General features: G+C 45.6%; 1 protein-coding gene across 1 annotated transcript in view; it reads right to left on the bottom strand.

The window, feature by feature from the left end:
• Window positions 1–18,901, bottom strand: part of IARS2 (isoleucyl-tRNA synthetase 2, mitochondrial) — a 42,311-nt gene extending 23,410 nt beyond the window's left edge. The window contains exons 1-12 of the mRNA XM_084785274.1: window positions 18,518–18,901; window positions 17,330–17,452; window positions 11,976–12,135; window positions 10,180–10,328; window positions 9,637–9,686; window positions 9,448–9,557; window positions 9,276–9,366; window positions 8,854–8,969; window positions 6,899–7,068; window positions 5,424–5,514; window positions 4,712–4,863; window positions 3,121–3,281 (exon numbers count right to left, since the gene is read on the bottom strand). Coding sequence (XP_084641400.1) covers window positions 3,121–3,281; window positions 4,712–4,863; window positions 5,424–5,514; window positions 6,899–7,068; window positions 8,854–8,969; window positions 9,276–9,366; window positions 9,448–9,557; window positions 9,637–9,686; window positions 10,180–10,328; window positions 11,976–12,135; window positions 17,330–17,452; window positions 18,518–18,784 — 1,640 coding nt within the window. The 5' untranslated portion in view covers window positions 18,785–18,901. The remainder of the gene's footprint in view (window positions 1–3,120; window positions 3,282–4,711; window positions 4,864–5,423; window positions 5,515–6,898; window positions 7,069–8,853; window positions 8,970–9,275; window positions 9,367–9,447; window positions 9,558–9,636; window positions 9,687–10,179; window positions 10,329–11,975; window positions 12,136–17,329; window positions 17,453–18,517) is intronic.
• Window positions 18,902–20,933: the final 2,032 nt, after the last annotated feature.

The following is a 20,933-nucleotide window of genomic DNA, read 5'->3' as shown; positions in this document are numbered from 1 at the left end:
ATAAACCAAGGTTTTCTTTTGCTAAACAAGTATGTTTAAGGCAATGCTCAGACTTTGGTCAAGGAAGCAGGAGAAGCAGGCGTGATGCACTCACTGGAAGCCCAGCTCCCAGGAAGCTGAGATAGGACTGCAAGGTGCAGGCTAGGTCTTGTCCAAGCCTCCCGCCATGGCCCCGCCACCTCTGCAGCGTCAGGAGGAGGCAGAGGGCTGGGGCCAGCTCCCAAGTCTGTTGTAGATGCTTCTGGAATACCGCAAACTCCAGGTTCCATCCCCAGAAGCGCGCACACGAAGCGACTACCTGAGGCGAAAGGGCTGCTCCGGCCACCGTGTGGAGCCATCACATGTAACAGCAACTCCATGTGGACTGTGCAGCGACTTCCAGTGGGGCTGCTGTTACTCTTGATGGCCTCCAGCCTGCTACGGTGGGAGAGGAAGGACACACATGGCTGGGATCTGATTCTCAACGGATCCAAAAAGAAAAACGATAACCTTCATTTTGTTTTCTAACTAACAAATAATTAAGAACACCAATGTTTTAGAGTCCACGTGCTCTGTCATCAAATGGAGCCAACCATGGAAGACAATGAGTGTTCCCCTGAGCTGGTATACAGGAAAATGACCTATGAATTGACAGACAGGATGGCTGAGTATGTCTGTCATTCTGTAGGCCAATATTCTGTATGTCTCTGCTACATCAAAGTTAGAAGGCAACTGACACCCTTCACGCAGCCGTGCAGCAGGTCACAGGCAACTCTGTAGCACAGCAGGAAAACAGGCTGACAAAATAAAATGAACACTGCCGGGCAGACGTGTGTGTCTCTGTGTGTCCGACTTACTGACTGCTCAATCTGTGTATGTTTTTACTTTTAAAAGAACAGTTAGTTCCACCAGCCTGCTGAAGTATTGGGGTGCAGCTCAGTGGTACAGTGTGTGTTGCTGAAGTGTGGGGGTGCAGCTCAGTGCTGGAGTGTGTTGCTAAAGTGTAGGGGTGCAGCTCAGTGGTACAGTGTGTGTTGCTAAAGTGTAGGGGTGCAGCTCAGAGGTACAGTGTGTGTTGCTGAAGTGTGGGGGTGCAGCTCAGTGGTGGAGTGTGTTGCTAAAGTGTGGGGGTGCAGCTCAGTGGTACAGTGTGTGTTGCTGAAGTGTGGGGGTGCAGCTCAGTGGTGGAGTGTGTTGCTAAAGTGTAGGGGTGCAGCTCAGTGGTACAGTGTGTGGTGCTGAAGTGTAGGGGTGCAGCTCAGTGGTACAGTATGTGTTTAACAGCGGAGAGGGCCTAAGTTCAATCAATCCTCTGCACTCAACACAAACAAAAACCAAATTTGTTCTACTTTTTAATTTTAACAATATTTATGTTCCACCCCTCCCCCACCACTTCAAGGCAATGCCCTAAGAGTCAGGCACCTGGTCCCTGAGGCCTGGGAAGCGGCAGTGGTGGCTTTTAACTGACTCGTGTGAACTTATCTTGACTATAACCGTGTTTGCTCTCAACCGACGTAGTACTGTAGCAGTGGAAAGTAACCGGCCAAGTGCTGCGTTCTGTAAGAATCACACAGCTTCAATACTGGGGAAGAGTCAAGTTCTCTCTAAACTTTAACAATACTCAAACAACATCACAAATCTGACCTTTACTTTCCTATTCTGAAATATACTTCTGGCCACTTGGGAGTTTAAAATCCTTCTTGAGATGGGATAACAATTTAGATATAATATGAATAAATTAATAAGAAAAATCCTTCATGAGGCATTCCAGATTCCTTATAGTCTGTCCTGGCCAGTTCGTAGTGACTGCCTTTCTACCCCTCTCACAAGCCATGGAGCCTGTGTGGTTCCTATGCACGTGTGCTGTGTCCGCACGCTGCCCGCCCAACTCCTGCCAAGCACTGTCCCAGCGTACGGCTGACACACTACCTCCTCTCTAACAAAACCCGTAAGCAGACGGTCCTGTGTCTGTCCAAGGCAGAGCTCTTGCTCTCTTTGAATCAAGTCCCGCAGGGTATGAGCCAAAGTGAGAAAGAACAAGCACACAACAGATACTCAGAGCTACCGTATCACAAAGAGGCAAGAAGTCGGGGCTTAGTCCAGCCCACAGTCGGGCACGTGCAGGGCCTTGATACAATTCCCAGCACAAAAGTATTAAAAACAACAAATCTATTCTTTATGTCATCACAGATGAAAAGCAACTTAAGTCAACGTTTTCTAAAATGTCTAAAATACGACACATTCAGTAAGACATACGATCGTGGTAACAGAGAAAAGCTTCTACAACAGTGCGAAGGAGCCACCCCAAACACCCCGTCACTCTTGCCTCTGTCCCTCACTAGGTCCTCAAGTAATGAAACAAACGCTCAGCCAATGTTGCTGATGCTACAGCCTAATTTAGCAAAATCTCACTAACCAAATTAAGTCCAAGCATTCTAAGAAAACGAAAAACCCAGAATGGATTCCTAATAGAAATGACTGCCATTCCCCCTTCGACCTCTTAAAGCAGCAACTAGTAGGCAGGTGTGGCTCGATCTCCACGTGCGCGTGCACACACACACACACACATACGCGCACGCACACGCACGCACGCACACACATGCACGCAGAGGGGGAGAGAGGGAGAGAACAAACAGCAAACAAACGGCAATAATCTAGAATTACTGAAAGCTACAACGGCATAGATCATCAAAATCATGGAATCATGGAGCACATCTCCTTATTAAATGCTTGGTTCTCTCTCTCCTTCTGTACACTTTCTACTCTTAGCTTCTAACTCATAATCCCCCTGTCTCCGTCTTCCTGACTACTGGGTCACTCACTCCAGCAACAATATGACCTTCCAGGAGAGTTGGAACATACCTACAATCCCAGCACTAGGGAGGCTGAGGCAGGAGGATTGCTGTGAATGTGAAACTACCAGACCAGCTAATGCTACATGGTGAGACAGAGCGATGAGGACGGTGGCGCACACCTGTAACCCCGGTGAGGAAGGGCAGCCTGGACTTCACAGTGAAAGGCATCTCAGAGCCAGGGAGCAAATGAACAATACAAGGAATTTTTAATGGTAAGCACCATCCTTCCAAGGACATATAACTCACTTTAAACAAACAAACAAACAAAAAACCAGAAAAGAATTACCTGTTGATCAAATATTCATCTTTTGTCTTATGATGAAACACAGGAATTGGAACACCCCAAGCTCTCTGCCGTGATATGCACCAGTATGGCCGCCTGTCCAGCATATCAACCATGCTGTTCAGCGCCGCTCCAGGAATAAACTTCACTGTTTTCAACAACTCCTGCAATTCATTCATGGTCAGGTCAAGTGGGAGAAGCAAAACAAATTTTAAAGAACTCTCCTGGCTTTTCCCAGTGCCGCTCTTCATTCTGAATGTCTGCCGCCATTCAAATCCCTCCCGCTGCCACCACAAGCAAATGACCAAAGAACAAGGACTTCAAAGTACAGCGACAAAACCAGATTACGGACGGGCATGGGCACTAACCTAGGGACGCTGAGACAGGAGGCCAGACACAATTTTGAGGCGACCCTGCTCTACACAGGGCCAGAGCGAGGTACATAATGAGGTCTTGTCTCAAAAAAATCATGTAACTAAGCAAACAACAACAAAAAATAGACCAAGCCTTTATGGGAATGAAAAACAAACAAAACAATGCTACATGCCGCATGCCTACTTTATACAAGTGTAAAAAAAACAAATGTCTGCACATAGCCCTGACAAGGAGCCTAATTATCACGCCAATGAGCAACCTGGCTAATGACATTAGTACTTCAGATGCAAGCTGCAAGCAAAGTGTCTGTGTATTCAGCCTGGCTAATAACTGTGTTTGAACTCTTTCATTCAATACGATAAAGCTAGTTTTGGAATATGCATCAATGCACATAAAAATATATGCACAATCAAGCAAATTAAATAAAAGAGCTTGAAAAACATGCTAAATATCTGTAACACCAATTATGAAATTTCTTATTTCATAGCAACACTCAAAAAAATGATGTATGTATATGTGTGCATTTGTGCAGGTACACACGGTGCCTGCAGAGGCCGGAAGTGGGCATCAGAACCCCTGGAGCAGGGGGAAGGCAGTTGTGAGAAGACTGAAGTGGGTGCTGGGAACCAAACTGAGGCCCTCTACAAGAGCAGCTCTAAACTGCTGAGCCCAAATCAAGTTTTTAAATGGATCAAATTTTTGCTTAGCTTTTTTCTTTTTAGCAGTCTTAATTTCAAAGCAATAGAGGATGCAAATATTTTTCACTAACTGTGTATCAGGTGGCAGTCACTGCTATGGGAAGTGACTTGCTCCCTTCAGAGCATTACTGCTTTGAACTGGATGAAGAGCTATAGTCCTGATGTCCCAGGAGGTTACACAATTGCTGATTCAGTTCTGCCTGTAGCCTATGCTACCTTGAGTCACTTAACCTCTTTAAGCCTAGTCTTTACACATGTATAATGAAAGTATGAGGCCTTTTTAGGCCTAAGAGTATATAATTTTAGGAAAATAAATCATAATAAGAAAATTCTAACTCTTCTCTCTTTCTGTCCCCCACCCCGACACAGTCTCTCTCTCTCTCTCTCTCTCTCTCTCTCTCTCTCTCTCTCTCTCTCTCTCTCTCACACACACACACACACACACACACACACACACACATATACACAGACACCACACCCTTTTTATGGTGGTAATGACCGGAGCAGGAGGCCTTTCCTACCTTAGCTGTAGCCTTGATATCCGTGATGTTTACAAACCACTGCTTGCTGGCCCGAATCACCACAGGTTTCTTAGTTCTCCAATCACAGGGATAACTGTGCTCCACTTTCTCTTCTTTCAACAAATTCTTTGCAGACTGAAGCATCTTTATAACTTAAAAAAATGTTCCCATTAGACATAACTTAAAAGTATTCTGAAAACAACTCACTGCACCTGAGCTTCTGGGGAGAAGTGGCGGCTCTGGGCAGGAGCCAGTGAACGCAGCCCTGTTCTGGTGTGCAGGTGGCAGAGACGCCAGCACTGCGAAACCTGAACTGGACTCCAAACTGCTCCACTCCTAACTCCAGGAAGACAGAAAGACAAGCCCAGGCTGAAGGCCGCCACCTGCACAGCTAGCTGCACAGCTTACTGAAAGAGTGGAGAATGGCTGTTCGCAGGCAACACCCACCCAGGCTGGATTTCCACCCCTCACCCAGGCAACACACTGATCATCTCTGTAACAGCTCCCACCAAAACCGTTACTTCCTGTGCCTTCTTCATTTACATAAACAATTAGACAATGTATATAACAAAAAGACAGTAGGCCCAAAGCTTCATTGTGAACCATAACTAACCAAATGCAGTTTGTTCTGACCAGAAGCATAAAAAGCGGCTAGGGGTCCTATTGTTGGTTCCTTCCAGAAACACACTGGGTTATCAACAGATGAACCTACCCGCATCTGTTCCCTCGTCAAGTACAGCCTTGCTCTGAAGGTCGGGGCCTGCAGCATCGGTGAACATTCCACCTTCATCCACCAAACAGTCCTACAATGCGCCATGTTGAGGAGTTAAGGCATGGAGACATGTTACCTCATAGCAATCTATGTTAAACACCACATTTAAAGCATCTCAATGAAGTCTACCTTTTCTCTACTTTATAAATCTGGGTATTTCTTTCTTAGTTAGCAGAAGTTCCTGAATTTTATATATTTAAAGCACCAAAGACAAAATGTATCATTAAAGCACACACCTAAAGTTTAACACTGAGAAATACAAGTACTCTAAAACACTTTTAACCGCTCTCTCTCATGTACAGACCACTGGCCATATATTCTTTGCTTGTGCCCTTCTCAACCAAATGGTTAATGAAAAGTGTGTAAAACAAGCTTAGGAGTTTGGAAAGGGCAAAGTCTAACCATCCCCTCCCATTATGTAATGAACTTCACTTGCCATTGTTTGGGGAGTGAAAGTCACCTGTTACGTGACTCAACCCTCAGCCCAGGTAGACTGGTTTGGTTTGAGACCAGGGTGGAAAAAATGTGAATGACAGGAAAGCAACAGGCAAGCTGAGCCAACGTACCAATTATTCAGCTTCCTAGTACACATAGTAATTAGGCCTGTGCTAAGCTATAGGCTACTAGGTGTGCACAAGCAGTGTGCTAAGCTATAGGCTACTAGGTGTGCACAAGCAGTGTGCTAAGCTATAGGTTACTAGTTGTGCACAAGCAGTGTGCTAAGCTATAGGCTACTAAATATGCACAAGCAGCATGTAAAGCTATAGGATACCAGGTGTGCACAAGCAGCATGTAAAGTTATAGGCTATTAGGTGTGCACAAGCAGTGTGTTTTGAAAAATGTATCTACCTCAATTACAAAATACTTTTTTGCTAAAAACTGCTAAGGATCACCTGAGCTGTTAAAAAAATGGTACTGGCCTGTGTGGTGGCTCACAGCCATGTGTAACTCCAGTTCCAGGGAATCCAACCCATGTACTCCATAAGCACCACACACACACACACACATACACACACACACACACACACACACACACACACACACGGTGCACAGACATACATTCAGGCAAAAATGCATACACATTAAAAAAAAAGTATTGGATTTGCTCAACACAGGTATGCCCCAAACCTTCAATTAGTAAAAGATGCACATCTCCAAAACACAACCAGGTGACCCCCAATAAGATGCTGTCTGTGTGTAGTAAGAAGCACCTCCACGTAAGCACGCTCTTCAAGTCTAACTCGGGACTCTTAACTCAGTACGGATTAACGACTTAGGATGTTGCACAAGTGTAATAATTTCACAATTTGACTATGATGACAGAATTGTTATTACCAAGAACAAAGATGTTGGTTAGGAGCAATCATTTTCATTCTGTAAGGTGAATAATTAAGAGGAAAAAGGAGGAACAGTACCATAGGGAGGTTGTGCTGAGATGCTACGCTGTAATCTTCCATACCGTGAGCTGGGGCTGTGTGAACCAATCCCGTTCCTTTGGCCATAGTCACATGAGTGGCAGGTAAGAGGGGAGACCCTTTATCAGGACTTAGAGGGTGACTACAAGTACCACCTTCCAGATCCACACCTGCAGGTCAAGAAAACCATTACCAAGTGGTTATGTAACGGGCTGGGCTCCCACTGAGTGGTAGAGCTTTCTTCCCATGTATGATGCCCTGGGACCAAGCCCCACGTATTTTGTTTGTTTTTGTTTTTGTTTTTGTTTTTCGAGACAGTGTTTCTCTGTATGTAGCCTTGCCTGTCCTGGACTTGCTTTGTAGACCAGGCTGACCTAGAACTTACTGAGGTCTGCCGGCCTCTGCCTCCCAAGTGCTGGGACTACAGGCGTGCGCCACCACGCCCAGCAAGCCCCAGGTATTTTAAGGAACTGTTCTGTATGATAATTCTACCTTGTTAGGTGTGGCAGTGTAACGTCAGCTCAGGCTGATCTCAAATTCACTATGCAGCGAGGGGACCTGAAATACCTGATCTTCCTGCTGCCACTGTGCAGGTGTCAGGAGAGCAGGTGAGCACCAATATGCTTAGGGAGCATCTGTACGTTCCTGTTATAGGAAAGAAATGCCAGCCTGGCACATGGTGGCCAAGTGCTTTGGTCCTTAGCATCAAACACCGAGGACGAGACTGGCTGGCCTCACTACTGGCCTCCCCCTGAGTTACAGTGGCCAAAAATCTATAAGATGCAGACAATTAGAACCAGTGAGAGCACCACTGTCAGGAGAGCACTGAGACTACTCTGAGCAGCTAAGCAGACTATTTATTGTCTCACTACAAACTGTCAACACTTTACCATTGATCTACTGTTGTCTGTCAGCAAATAAGAAATCAAACTGGTCCAAGAGAACTTAACCAGAGCTGGAGAGATGACTCAGAGGTTAAGAGCACTGGCTGCTCTTCCGGGGGTCCTGAGTTCAGATCCCCACAACCACACAGTGGCTCACAACCATCTATAATGAGATCTGGTGCCCTCTTCTAGCGTGCAGACAGAACACTGTATACATAATAAATAAATAAAGCTTTAGAGAAAAAAAAACAAAAGAAAGGAAAAGAAAACTTAATGAGGCCCTGTCTAAAATGAAGATAAAAAAGGAGCCAGGATCTAACTCAGTGCTAATTTGCTTACTTAGCAGGCACAGGGCATGGGTTCCAGCCCTAAAAAAAAAAAAAGAAAAAAAAAAGCAGACTAGGTCCTCTAACTTACCCATTGCACCACGGATGATCAATGGCCTTAGAAACTCCAGCTCCCTTCCTGCCTCTTACATATCCCCTTTTTATTCTGATAGGGCTGGATATTTATTCTTATAATTGTCTTATACCTAACTGATGAATGTAAGAGGGTTTTCTTCTTTAGCTAAAGCATCATTCTATTTTTTTAAACTATATTTACTATAAGATTGCTTTTCAGCAAGAAATTCAAAAGATATATTCATCTCTAAGAATCACAATTAATTTTAAATATGCCCAGACTTCCACAGTTATATGCAATCAGTCACTGCATTGAAATCCCAAATTATTACTCTTAAAAGAATCTTCTGAAGAAGAATTATTTTTGACACCAGGCATGGTAGCGCACACCTTTAATCCCAGCACTTGAGAGGCAGAGGCAGGTGGATCTCTGTGAGCTGGTTCAAGTTCAAGAAACTATGGAGTGAGTTCCAGGCCAGTCAGTTACATCGTAAGACACTGTCACAAACAAACAAACAAACAAACTGCATACACTTCTTTATTTCTCCCCCTAAAAACATAGACGTCATATCTACTTCAACTCACAGTGGAGAATATCCAAGAAACTACTAAACACCAACCAACCATTATTTTAATAACTGGTGGCTGAGCAATATCTATAAGTCCTCACCTGAAAATGTTGAAATAACTTCAAATTTTGTTTCCAAGACAGAAGCGATAGCTGGTATTTTATCTTCAGCCAGGATGTAGACGTCTCCGGAAGTGGAGCATTTCACAGCAGCATACCTGAAGATGGTGTTCAGAGTAAATCACCCAAGACGATGAAGAAAGACAAGCCAGAGTTAACTGACATCACTTTAGAGAAATCAACATCACGGTCAGAGCTTACAAAGCACTCCAGACTTCACATTTGTTTCACTTTCCTAAACAAAGGCCTTCAAAGGCCTTGTTCTATAGTGTAGTAAAAGCATTATCAACCTAAGTAAATAATAATTCACTAGATTTTAAAAAGGTCATGAGAGTGAAATAAATTTCACATGAATCCTATTCATGGTTCATGGATAACATAAAAAGATATGGCAAGACACCTACTTTGCCTCTGGCATATAACAAACAGCCTGATTGGCAGGAATTGTCCAAGGCTGGGTGGTCCAGACTAAAACACTAACAGGCGCTGAGGCACCTGTGGGAATAAAGTTGTAAATACGTTAGCAACCATCATGACTCCATAATGTCAACAAAGTCGAGCTCCAGCTAAACCTACCTGCAAGAGATTCCAGCTTAGGAGGAGGTTTCAAAAGAGGAAATCTTAGGTACACCGACCGACTAACATGCTTGGGGTTGTACTCAAGTTCTGCCTCGGCCAACGCGGTCCTACAGTTTTAAGATATCATAATTAAACATCTGTAGCTTCACAAATGTTTCCACCTTTTAATTACCAAAGAATACATACCTTGATGAGGGAGACCAAAACACTGGTTTGTAAGATCGATAAACCAAGCCCTAGAAAAGACAAAGACGGGATAGCTGAGCTGGCTGGCTTTCGTCAACTTGATACAAACCTACACATATGTGCGAAGAAGGAATCTTAATTGAGAAAATGCCTCCTTTAGACTGGCCTGTGGGCAAGGCTACAGGGCATTTTTCCTGTTAATGCAGAAGGGCCCAGTCCACTGTGGGTGGTACCACTGTGGGGCAGGTGGTCCTGGGCTGTATAAGAAAAAAAGCTGAGCAAGGCCCAGGGAGCCAGCCAGCAAGCAGCACTCCTTCATGGCCTCTGCCTCAGTTCCTGCCACAAAGCTGCTGCCCTGCTTAAATTCCTGTCTTGCCTTCCCTCTGTGATAAACTGTGATGGAGACACAAAACCCAAATAAATCCTTTCCTTTCCAAGTTGCCTTTGGTCATGGTCACAGCAAAAGAAAACCAGGACAGTAGTGAGGCTGAAATTTTTGTGACTTTAATACACTAAGAAGAAGAAAAAAAAAGGTTTCATTACCTTCTCGTACATTTGGTAAAACAGCCTCAGCTGTTTGGCTTCGTACTTTGGGTCAAATGTGTAATAGCAGTTATCCCAATCTGCCATTACCCCCCAGCGGACGAATGCTGCCCTCTGCTTCTCAATGGCTGCTTTAGCAAATGACCTCGCTACAACAGAGAAGAGAAGAGAAGAAAGGGCCTTTGAGAAACTAATACATTTTCCTCTTTTTTTTTTTTTTTGGTAAAAGTCTCATTCTGTAATCCTGCCTGGCCTAAATTCATTCTATAACCTGGAGTGGCCTCAAACTCACAATAATTCTCCTGCCTCAGAGTGTTAGAATTATGAGTTAAGCCACTAGGCTGACTTTTTATATGTTTTTTAAAGATTTTATTTATTTTATGTATGAGTAGTCTAACTACTGTATGTATACCTGCGTGCCAGAAGAGGGCATCAAATACCAGTATAGACGGTTCTGAGCCACCATGTGGGTGCTGAGAATTGAACTCAGAACCTCTGGAAGAGCAGACAGCGCACTTATCCACAGAGCTAATCTCTCGAGCCCAACTTTCTAAATTCTTAAACATGATTTGCTACAACCTTCTCTAACTGAAGGCGCTATGCACCATTAGACTAGAAAAGTCCTTGTTGACGCAGGCTGGCCCCCAGCACACTTTGGAGTGCTTTTTGATCCTCTGAGGCAGAAGCACTCCCAGAACGTGCAGTGCTCGGCACTGGACCCAGGGCCTCAGGCATGCCAAGCAAATATTCTTCCTATTGAGGTACATTTCAGTCCTATGAAAAATTCTCAGCAGGAACACTATTTGAAAGCATTCAAAACATGCAACAATTTTATTACTGTTAACTGGAATTTCACTGGGCAATGGCAGCACACACCTTTAATCCCAGCACTTGAGGCAGAGGTAGGCAGATCTGAGTTAGAGGCCAACCTCGTCTACAGAGCAAGTTTCAAAACAGCAAGGGCTACACAGAGAAACCCTGCCTCAAATACAAAACAAAGCAAAAACCTGAAATTGTATTACTATCTTTAGTATCTTCCAGACTACACATCTTATATTTAAAATAAATAAACTGGAAAATATTCCACAGTATCTCTTATTACATATTAATAGTAGTATGTAGTGTGTGTGTGTGTGTGTGTGTGTGTGTGTGTGTGTGTGTGTAAGAGAAAGAGAGAGAGAGAGAGACAGACAGACAGACAGACACAGAGATAGAGAGACGGAGACAGAGAGACGGAGATGCATATAACACAGTGTTGCGTCAGAGAAAGGCAGTGCTTCTGGACACACCTACTGAAGGGAAAAAAATCAAACAAGGCATTAATTAAAATATAAGGGGGTCTGAGTGTTTTCATTTTAAGACCAAGTCTTGAAATGTAGCCCAAGCTGACTTGCAATTCATGCTGCTCCTGCCTCAGACTGCCGCATGCTGGGTTTTCAGGCATGCGCACCACAGACAAACTTCAAATGCACAGCAGAGCAGTAACAATAAAAATGCCAGCACTAAACTGAAAACCCAACAGGGAACATACCCAAAATTGTTCCTCCAACCTCCAAAGAGAAAGTCTCACAAAAGGCCATTTTTAAAAAATCTGGGACTCCATGGAGGCTCAGGCCAGTGATGCTGCCATTGAGGAGACTGAGGTAGGAGGATGGAAGCAGAGTGTGAGGCCAGCCTGGGATAAACGAATATCCCACAGGCTTCGTCAGCACAAAGCTGAGGTCCTTTGACAGAACTTGGTTTTAGAAGGCGGAGTGCTCACAGTGTCATTTGAAAATGAAAATGGAAAAAGTTACCTTTCTCTCTGATTTCCATGGCTGAAAGAGTCTGAGCGTTTACACCAAGCTCTGATAACGCTTTTGTTTCAATGGGCAACCCGTGGCAGTCCCAGCCAGGCACAAAATGCACTTTGTAACCTCTCATCATATGGTATCGATTGGTAATGTCTTTCAAAATCTGTAGGGATGAAAGCGCAGTCACCATGCAGAAAACACACAGCTCATGACTTGACTCCTTCTAAAAATACCATTTAAAGCATAAAGTCCACTTGTAAAGTATTTCTATAAAAGAACCCATTAAATCTACTAATTAGTGTATAATATTCACACAGAAATAATAAATATTTGAATTTCACAATATTAACGCTATCAAGGGGAAAAAAAAAAAAACAGAATTATGCATGAAAACCATTATGTCCCAAATTTCATTATTTGTCAAGTTGGGGGAAGAGTGTCAGCGTTTTTTGTTTGTTTGTTTGTTTGTTTGTTTGTTCTGTTTTGTTTCTGGTTGGTTTGGTTTTGGTTTTATTTTCAAGGCAGTGTGTCTCTGTATAACTACCGTGGCTGTCCTGGAACTCGCTCTGTAGAGCACACTGGTACCACCATGTCTGGGTCCCACTCTAACTTTTAAAGAAATACTCTGACCTTTTATATTCCATATTCTGAATAAGTCAGAAATTGTTATTATGCCTGTGAAAATTTAACATAAACGATACAATATAAGTTGCTCACACTTGCTGAGAAGTGTGGGCTCCCGCAGAATGGACGCCGCACCCAGGAGATGGAATCTCTTGCCCACTGTTTTGTACTAACGAGGGCCTAGCAGGCAGCGGCACACCAGAACCTGCGTTAGCCTCCTTAGACCATGTTAGACACAAGCAAGGTAGACTGACTTAGAAACATACCACCAGCCAGGCCTCAGAGCACGGCTCTGTAATCCACCACATGCTAAAGTACAGGGACCCCAGGTTCAAGGCCTGCCTCGGCTAGAGTGACATCAAGGCTAGCCTAGACAACTGAGACCTTGTTTCAAAATGAAACAAAAACCAAAGAGGACTTGGCATGTGGCTCTGCAGTAGAACAATCTCTAGCCCCACGGTTCGATCCCAGCACGGACAAGGGAAAACTGCCACAGAATGGACGATCAAAGGCAAGGGCAGACTCAGCTACAGACCAATGTCCTTCTTCCCAAGAGCAAGCAGTGGTCCAAGCACTGGCCCAGAAGTCCTTCCCACTCCGATCAGAAGCAGAGAAGACACCACATACACCTCTCTTTGCCCTTCCTCCCTTAACACTGGAGCTCTTAAACTTCTTACTGAAGAACTGGAGGGAGCCCGTGTCGCACAGGAAAGCGCATCCTGCTGTACGGAGGATTTTAGCTTTCAGTGCATCAACACGTAAGCAACCTCTTCTGGTCTGTTCTGTCTGGAGACTGTTTCCTATGTCTCTCCCCTGTAAAACCTGATCTCCATGAATCAGCATGCCCATGTTTTCTATGGTGAAGTCACAGCACTGGGGCCGATGTCTGGCACTGGCCTGTAAACACTGTCAAAACGATGCATGCACCGACCCTGGGCTGTGTCGCCCACAGTAGCCACTCATCAGAAGCAACTTTTGGTGGGAGTTGGAACTGAGATGAGCTGACACATAAGCTTGCTACCACAGTTCAAACACCTAAAATTTAAATTTGTTGGGTTAAATATAGCATTTCTTTTTCTTTTTTGGGGGGGAGGGGCGGGCATTTGTTTTTTCGAGATATGGTTTCTCTGTGTAGCCTTGGCTGTCCTAGACTCACTTTGTACACCAGGCTGGCCTCGAACTCACAGCGACCTACCTGCCTCTGCCTCCCAAGTGCTGGGATTAAGGGTATTCACCACCATGCCCTGCTCTGAATATAGCATTTCAATTAGCTTCATTTATTTTTTTGTTTTGTTTATGTTTTTTTGAGACAGGGTTTCTCTGTGTAGCCTTGGCCATCTTGGACTCACTTTGTAGACCAGGCTGGCCTCGAACTCACAGTGATGCACCTGCCTCTACCTCCTGAGTGCTGGGATTAAAGGCGTGCGCCACCACACCCGGCCATCAATTAGCTTCATTTATCTTTTTGAGTACTTTTGTGTGTATGTGTGTGTGGCTACTAGAAAACTCCAACTTACCCATGTAAACTACATTCTGGGCTACCAACTCCCTCAGGCATTAGTGCTACTTCCAAGCCTAGGAGTGGAATGAAGTCAGCCACCTGAGCTGAAATCAAGTGTCCTTAGCAGGAGTCTGGCGTGCAGCGGTAACAGGTACTGACATGCAAAGGCTGGTAAGAACGGCAGAACCCCACTCGGAAGCACCTAACTGACTGCTCTGCTCAGTACCGAGTGGCCTTGTTAATTGTTTTAGTTTTGTTGGGTTTTGTTTTTTTTTTTTAAAGCAAGGCATTTGGCACAGGATCCTCCTGCTGTAGCCCATGCTCCTCCTCCCCAGTGTGAGAATTACAGGCATGTGCCATAATGTGTTACAAGCTACGTTATACTCATAAAAGTGGTTTGAATGAGAACATGTGGGCTCATATGTTTGAATACTTGTGTCCTCAGCTGATGGAACTCTTTGGGAAGGATTAGGAGGTGTGGCCTTGTTGGAGGAGGTGTGTCACCAGGGGTGAACTTTGAGGTTTCAAGAGCCCACACTATTCCCAGTTAGCCCTCTGCCTCCTTTGTGGATCCAGATGTGAGCTCTCCACTGCTGCTCCAGAGCCACAGCTGCCTGCCTGCTGTCACACTCCCCACACAATGGCCATGTACTCATACTCTGAAACTGTAATGCCCAAATAAACTCTTTCTTTTATAATTGCTTTGCTCGTGGTGTTTTGTTCTCTCATAGTCCGATCTCAGAATTCTTGCTATCAGCCAAAAATTGTTCCAGGGGCCTACAAGACAGCAGTAAGCAGGGAAGACAAGTCTCATTTTTAAATTATACCATTATGTACTCACCAGGGAACAGAAACCACGCTAAAGGGCTTGGGGGGTGGAGGTGCTACCACTTTAGAAGGGAGCAGGGAAATCTGGTTGAGATCTCCCTTCAGTAGAAGCTGAAGAACTGGAGGGTGAGGGTGTGGCCATTTCTGTCACCTGGGAAATGCGCACCAGGCAGGAGAGAGGAACGGAGACTACAAGCCTGAGGAAGAACAAGTTTAACTCCTCACTGGCTGCCCCGCCTTTGACAGGGTTGCGGGCAGGCACAGGAGAGGGAGTTCTCAGGTTTTGGAATTAGTCCTGGACTCCTGATCCCATGGGGCTGACTCCTGTCCTTCCAGACCCCTGGGGGAAGGGAACGGACTCCCTCCAGCTGTTCGTGACTTCCACACACACTGTGGTACATGCACCCTACCACATGCAAGTCAGTCAATATACTTTACAGGACAAATAGATACAATTTAAATGCAATGAACGTATTAGAATTTGTGGACATAGAGGGCACAGTGGTGGACGTGTGTAATGGCAGTGTTCGGAGGCTGAGAAGGGTCATGAGTCCGAGACCAGCTCTGGCTACTAGACTCCGTCTCAAAAAGAGAAATAAAAGGTGGGGTGGGGGGGGAGGGGGAGTTGAACATAGTTAAAACAGTGTCAGGAGGAAAAACTACAGCATTAATACAGAACATATTCCAGCAGGAAGCGGAGGAAACCAGACGAGTTCTCTCAGAGAAGCTACTCGATGCACTTCCTACTTAAAATTAGACCAGCCATCCACCTGCCTCAGAAACAAAACCAAATCCAGCTCCAGCTCCTGGGCTGCTGGCTGCACAGCAGAGTCTGGCTGTTGCTTCTCTGAATACTTAGTATCTTCACCTAAAATTCACATGCTAAAGTCTCAACCACCCCTCCAAAAACCGATCCTCCCACCATTTTCCCTGTCGGCTTAGAGAAGCTCTGGCCTGTGTTCCAAATGGAAGTTCTCTGAAGAGTTCTTGACTCTTTCTCGTAACACACTGTGTCCAAAATACCAGCAACCACCAGCTCCACCATCATACCACACTCCAAATCTGATCTCTTTGTGCTTTTCTCAATGTCGCCGTCGTCATCATCTTCATCCTGACTTGTGTCTCTGCTTGCAAACTTCTTAACCTCAACAGTCTATCACCAATACAGGCCTAAGATGATCCTACTGCTCAGACCAAATAAATGCTCTAAGTCAAATCACAATAAATTATCTAATAAGTCAGACCTTGAGTGTATCTACTTAACTACCAAACCACGAAGGCCAAAGGGTGTCTAGTACAGACTAAAGCCCAGAGCCCTTTAAATGGACTCTACAACCTGGGGCTCTGCTACATCTGTATCCCAGCTAACCCTCTCCTACCATGTACTGCCTGTGCTGGCTTCCTTGCTATTCCCCAGACAGCACCTTATACTTGCTATACTTACCTGTTTTGGTTTTTTTGTTATGTATGTCTGCTTTTGAGACAGGTTTTAACTCTAGTCCGGGCTGGCCAGGTGACCTAGACTGGCCTCAAACACGATGATCCTCAACCACCAAGCACTAGAAGTGCAGGCAAACACAGCGCACTGGGCTCCCACTTGCTCTTTGAAATATTTTCCATGATTTCACCTTTTCCATACAAGAGTCATCCTAAATCCATTTACCAAAATTATAGCTTCAGGGCTGGAGAGACAGCTCAACCGTTAAGAGCACGGCTGCTCTTCCAGGGAAGCCAAGAGCACCAGAGTAGGGGCTCACGGCCATCGGTACTCCAGCTCCAGGGCACGTGCCAGCTTTCTTCTGGCCTCTGTCGGCATCATGCATGCAAGTGGTGCACAGATGATGTGCACGCAGGCAAAGCACCCATACGCATAAAGTAAAATATTGTTTTCAGCTTCAGCAAATTCTCCCTAGTATTGCCCTTCTCGCTTTTGTTTCCTCCACAGCTCTTATCACTGTCTAGAGTGTTAACGTAGTTTACTGATTTGTCTCTCCAAGTAGAGTAAGGAAGGGACATGGCCTTATTTTGTCACCACCTGGAGGACAGAATGATGCCTGACAGATAAACAGGAAGTACGGAATAAAATGGAACGTCAGGGTAAGATAACAAAAAGCTGAAAGGAAGCACCAGCAATGTTAATGTCCCTGCAGTGTCAAAACTGAGCATTGCTTCTATGTACTTAATGTGGGCTGCAGATGTGGGGATGAGCTGCAACAGCAGGAGGGAGGCTCCCATGTGCTACCCTGGGCTCCATCCACAGACCCCGGCACACACACACAATATATCTGGAATGCAGCTCACTGGCAGAGTACTCAGCACAAACAAAGCTCGGGTTGATCCCCAGCACTGCAAAAATAAAATAAAATAAAATAATTCCAAGCTTTATAATCTAAATTATAATTACCTTGTTTAAGGCATGCCCAACATGTGGGTCACCGTTTGCATAAGGAGGTCCATCATGAAGACAAAATTCCTTCTTTGCTTTTCTTTCTCTTTGCCAGGAATAAAGCTCTGAAAACCCACATTTCTGTTTTAAAGAAAAGCCAACATTTACTTACCATATCAATGCACGCTGTAGACTCTTATCAATAGTTAGTTAGCACTGATCCCATCCCAACCAATCCATTTAGCTCTCAAACATAACCGGAAACATTCCTGGAGTGAACTAGAATTCTCTCAACACTTTCATTAGTCTTCCCTGCTTCCAAGGATGCTTCAGACTTTCATGCGACATTCTCTATATTCTTAACCAGTCTCTCAATATCCACTGCCTCCACCCAGCCCCGCTGAAAGACCTGCCCATTCCCAGCTCTCCCAAACACCCAAAACACACTGGTAACTTATTCTTGCTATTCTTTGCCTTCAATGCTCCCTAAATCTAAAGAACATTCAGGCTAACTCTATTCACTTAAGCACTATTCCATATTATCAGGAATATGTTAAATACCCTAATGTGCACTTATCCTAAGTTAGTGTTATAAACACTAACACGTGAATCTCAGCCATTACCAAATTCAGTATGATACAGGAGACAGACACACAGTCTACAAAGGGGTCTCAGAGAAGGACCTCTACTTCGTCCTCCAAAGGAGTCATAATTCCAGCGAATGAGCTAAACATGCAACTAAGTTGGCTTGCAACGTCCCTTCTTTGATAACACTTGAATTATTTAAGCTTAGATTTTCCTCTGTATTATTTGTGTGTGGTGTCTGTGAGTTCAGGTCCCTGCAGAGGTCAGAGGCAATGGATCTCCTGGGGCTGGAATTACAAATGTCTGTGAACTGCCGGACTTGTGTGCTGGGAACTGAACTCAAATCCTCTCTGCAAGCGCAGCAAGCGCTCTTAAGCTAGGAGCCGGCTCTCTAGCCTATACTTGAATTGTTTATTTGTGCTCGCTGGTTATTTTCTGAAAGGGACTGGAAAAGTGAGCAAAGCGACTTCCTCGGTGCTGAAATCGGAAAGTGCACGGTGTGGCGCTGGGCTGCGTTTTGGAACCCGCCCTCCTAGGGGCCCGCCAGGGAACCCCTGCTGCCCGGAGAGTTTCCCGCAGAGCTGGTCTACCCCGCCCTGGCCGGGTGGCTGCGCCCGGTACCTGCTGGATCTCCAGCTCCATGTCGGGCTGCTGGCGGCCCAGAAGCTTCATCGGGAAGCTGGTCTGCGGCAGCAGGACAGTGTCGCGGTACTTGCCGCTATTCGGGCTGCTCTGGGGACTATTCGCCCCAGCCACGGACCGCACCACGAGCCTCCTTGTCAAACCCAGATAGCCTGGACGGCCAGGGAAACCTGCTGGCTCCCATACCCTCCGGGCCGCGGCGAGAGCCGCCGCCCTGGCCCCGCGACGACGCAGCCCCCAAAGCATGGTGGGCGACCCGGGCGGACCCCTCGGTACACGGCCTGCGGCAGCCGCCCGGGATCTAAAGGCTGGGACCCCCGAAGAACTTGGCCGCGTGGAAGTGCGCACGCGCTCAGGGGCGGAAGGGGCGGGGCGCGGGTAAGGGCGGGGTCTTCCGGTTTGGAGATCTGTGTCTCTCCCTGTCTTCCCTAACGTCACGTAGGGGTAGAAAGAGAGGGGTCCGCTAGCAGTGAGCTCACCCTAATCATAGACATTTAGTTACCTTTTCCAGGGTCATAAACATAAGTAGCGAGCCTAAACCCGGCTATGGAGGGGCAGACATTTAATCCCAGCACTTGAGAAGCAGAGACAGACGGATCTATGAGTTGGAGGCCAGCCTGGTCTACAGAGTTCCACAAGACAGCCAGAGCTACATACGTTCACACCTGTTATTTTGCCATTCTTAAGCCACACTTTAAAAACAAATGTACAAAAAGTTGCTACAAATCAAGGTAAAGGAGGGGGGAGGCAAAAGGTAAACACAGACAATTATAACTAAAATGACCAATGAATGCAAACAGACGCCCAGCTTTGGGAGCCAGGAGGATAGTCATCAAATTAGAACAAGCATGAAGACGCTTGATAACAGATGTTGGGAGAGGAGTGGGTAAGTGGGCTGCTGGCGGTCCCTGACAGCGTGTAATGTCTTTCCTCCTACTTCCACGTTGATGTGTGGCGTGCATGTGTGGATGTGGAGGTTCTAGATGTCGGGAATCGTCCTCCATAGCTCTTCCACATTACTCAAGGAGTTAGGGTTTCTCACCCAAACCTAGAGCTACTGTATATGGTTAGTCTTGCTAAGCAGCTGGCGGGGGTGGGGGTGGGGGTGGGGGATGCCAGGCTTCCGCACCTGGAAATACACCTGACATTTAAGTGGTTTGTGAGTTCTCGTGTTATCACCACCAGCTCTGTCGGGTCTGTTTGACAACATTTAGAAATGCAGTTCTTCTCAGAACTGCACTTTCCCATAGGGGAGCCTGACTGACAGTTGTCATCTCACAGCGGCACGAAGACGCATACACAGGGACCTCCCCACCCCAAACTCTTTACAGAATAACGTGCTGCCTTCAGTCAACTCTCTTGTTTGCTGGGAAACGATATGAGAAGACACAGTGAGCTAGAGAAAGAGGCATTCTCCCCAGGATGCATAAACTCCGCACCTCACTGGCTGAGCTACAAGCTTGAGATCAATCGTATTTGCCCTTATTTACAGCAATTGTTATACAATTACAGTGTAATTACAAAAACAATGTATGGGTGGGTGTTTTTGGTTCTTTGTTTTTTAGATTTACTTATGTGTATGAGTCTTTGCTTGCCTGTGTGTATTTGTGTGCACCACGTGTGCCTTGCGCCCATGAAGATCAAAGGGGCTGTGGGGTACAATGGAAACAGAGTTGTGAGCCTCGCTGTGGGTGCTGAGAACCAAACCGCAGGTCCTCTAGAACTAGTGCCGCCCTTAACTGCCTGCTAAGCCATCTCACCAGCATCCAGTGTATGGTTTTTACCACGCGGGAATGTCTGAACTCACACAGTAAATGAAATAAAGTCCAACTCTTTTTCCAACCATAGCTGTATGTAAACGGTGTATGTTGACATTTCTTGCCGATAAAAAATAGGGGTGCATGATGGTTTGTTTGTGCTTGTAACCCCAGCACGTGAAAAGCTAAGGTACAAGGATTGCCATGAATTTGAGGCCAACCTGATGAGACTGTGACATATATGTGAGCCAATAAGTTATGGTTTGCTTCTAATAACTAAGGTTTGGGAGTTGCAGAAAACACATCCAAAGAAACAAAATTTGTTCATTCTCAATCTCATAAAATAAAAAAGTGTTGCTTTTATGAAAACAATCCCATAAAGGCAAGTCATCAAAAACCCAAAGCCAAGCCAGATCTGGCGGCACATATACAGTCGCACCTAAGGTAGGAAGGTGTGTGGCTCACGACTAGCTTAGGCGACCTAAACCCTGAGTCCGAAAATGAGGAAAAATTCTTGTTGCGCTGAAGGTAAGCCACCAAGAACCAGCACCCGGCTGGGGACTCCCGGCTTGGACATAAACCTGCGGAAAACGCACCCGCCAAGATCGCTAGGGAGGCTTTTGTGCGCCTGCGCCGAC

This window comes from Acomys minous, assembly GCF_964271855.1.
Source record: "Acomys minous genome assembly, chromosome: 1".
NCBI classification, from domain to species: Eukaryota; Metazoa; Chordata; class Mammalia; order Rodentia; family Muridae; genus Acomys; species Acomys minous.
This window is presented reverse-complemented; position numbering and strand designations above follow the sequence as displayed.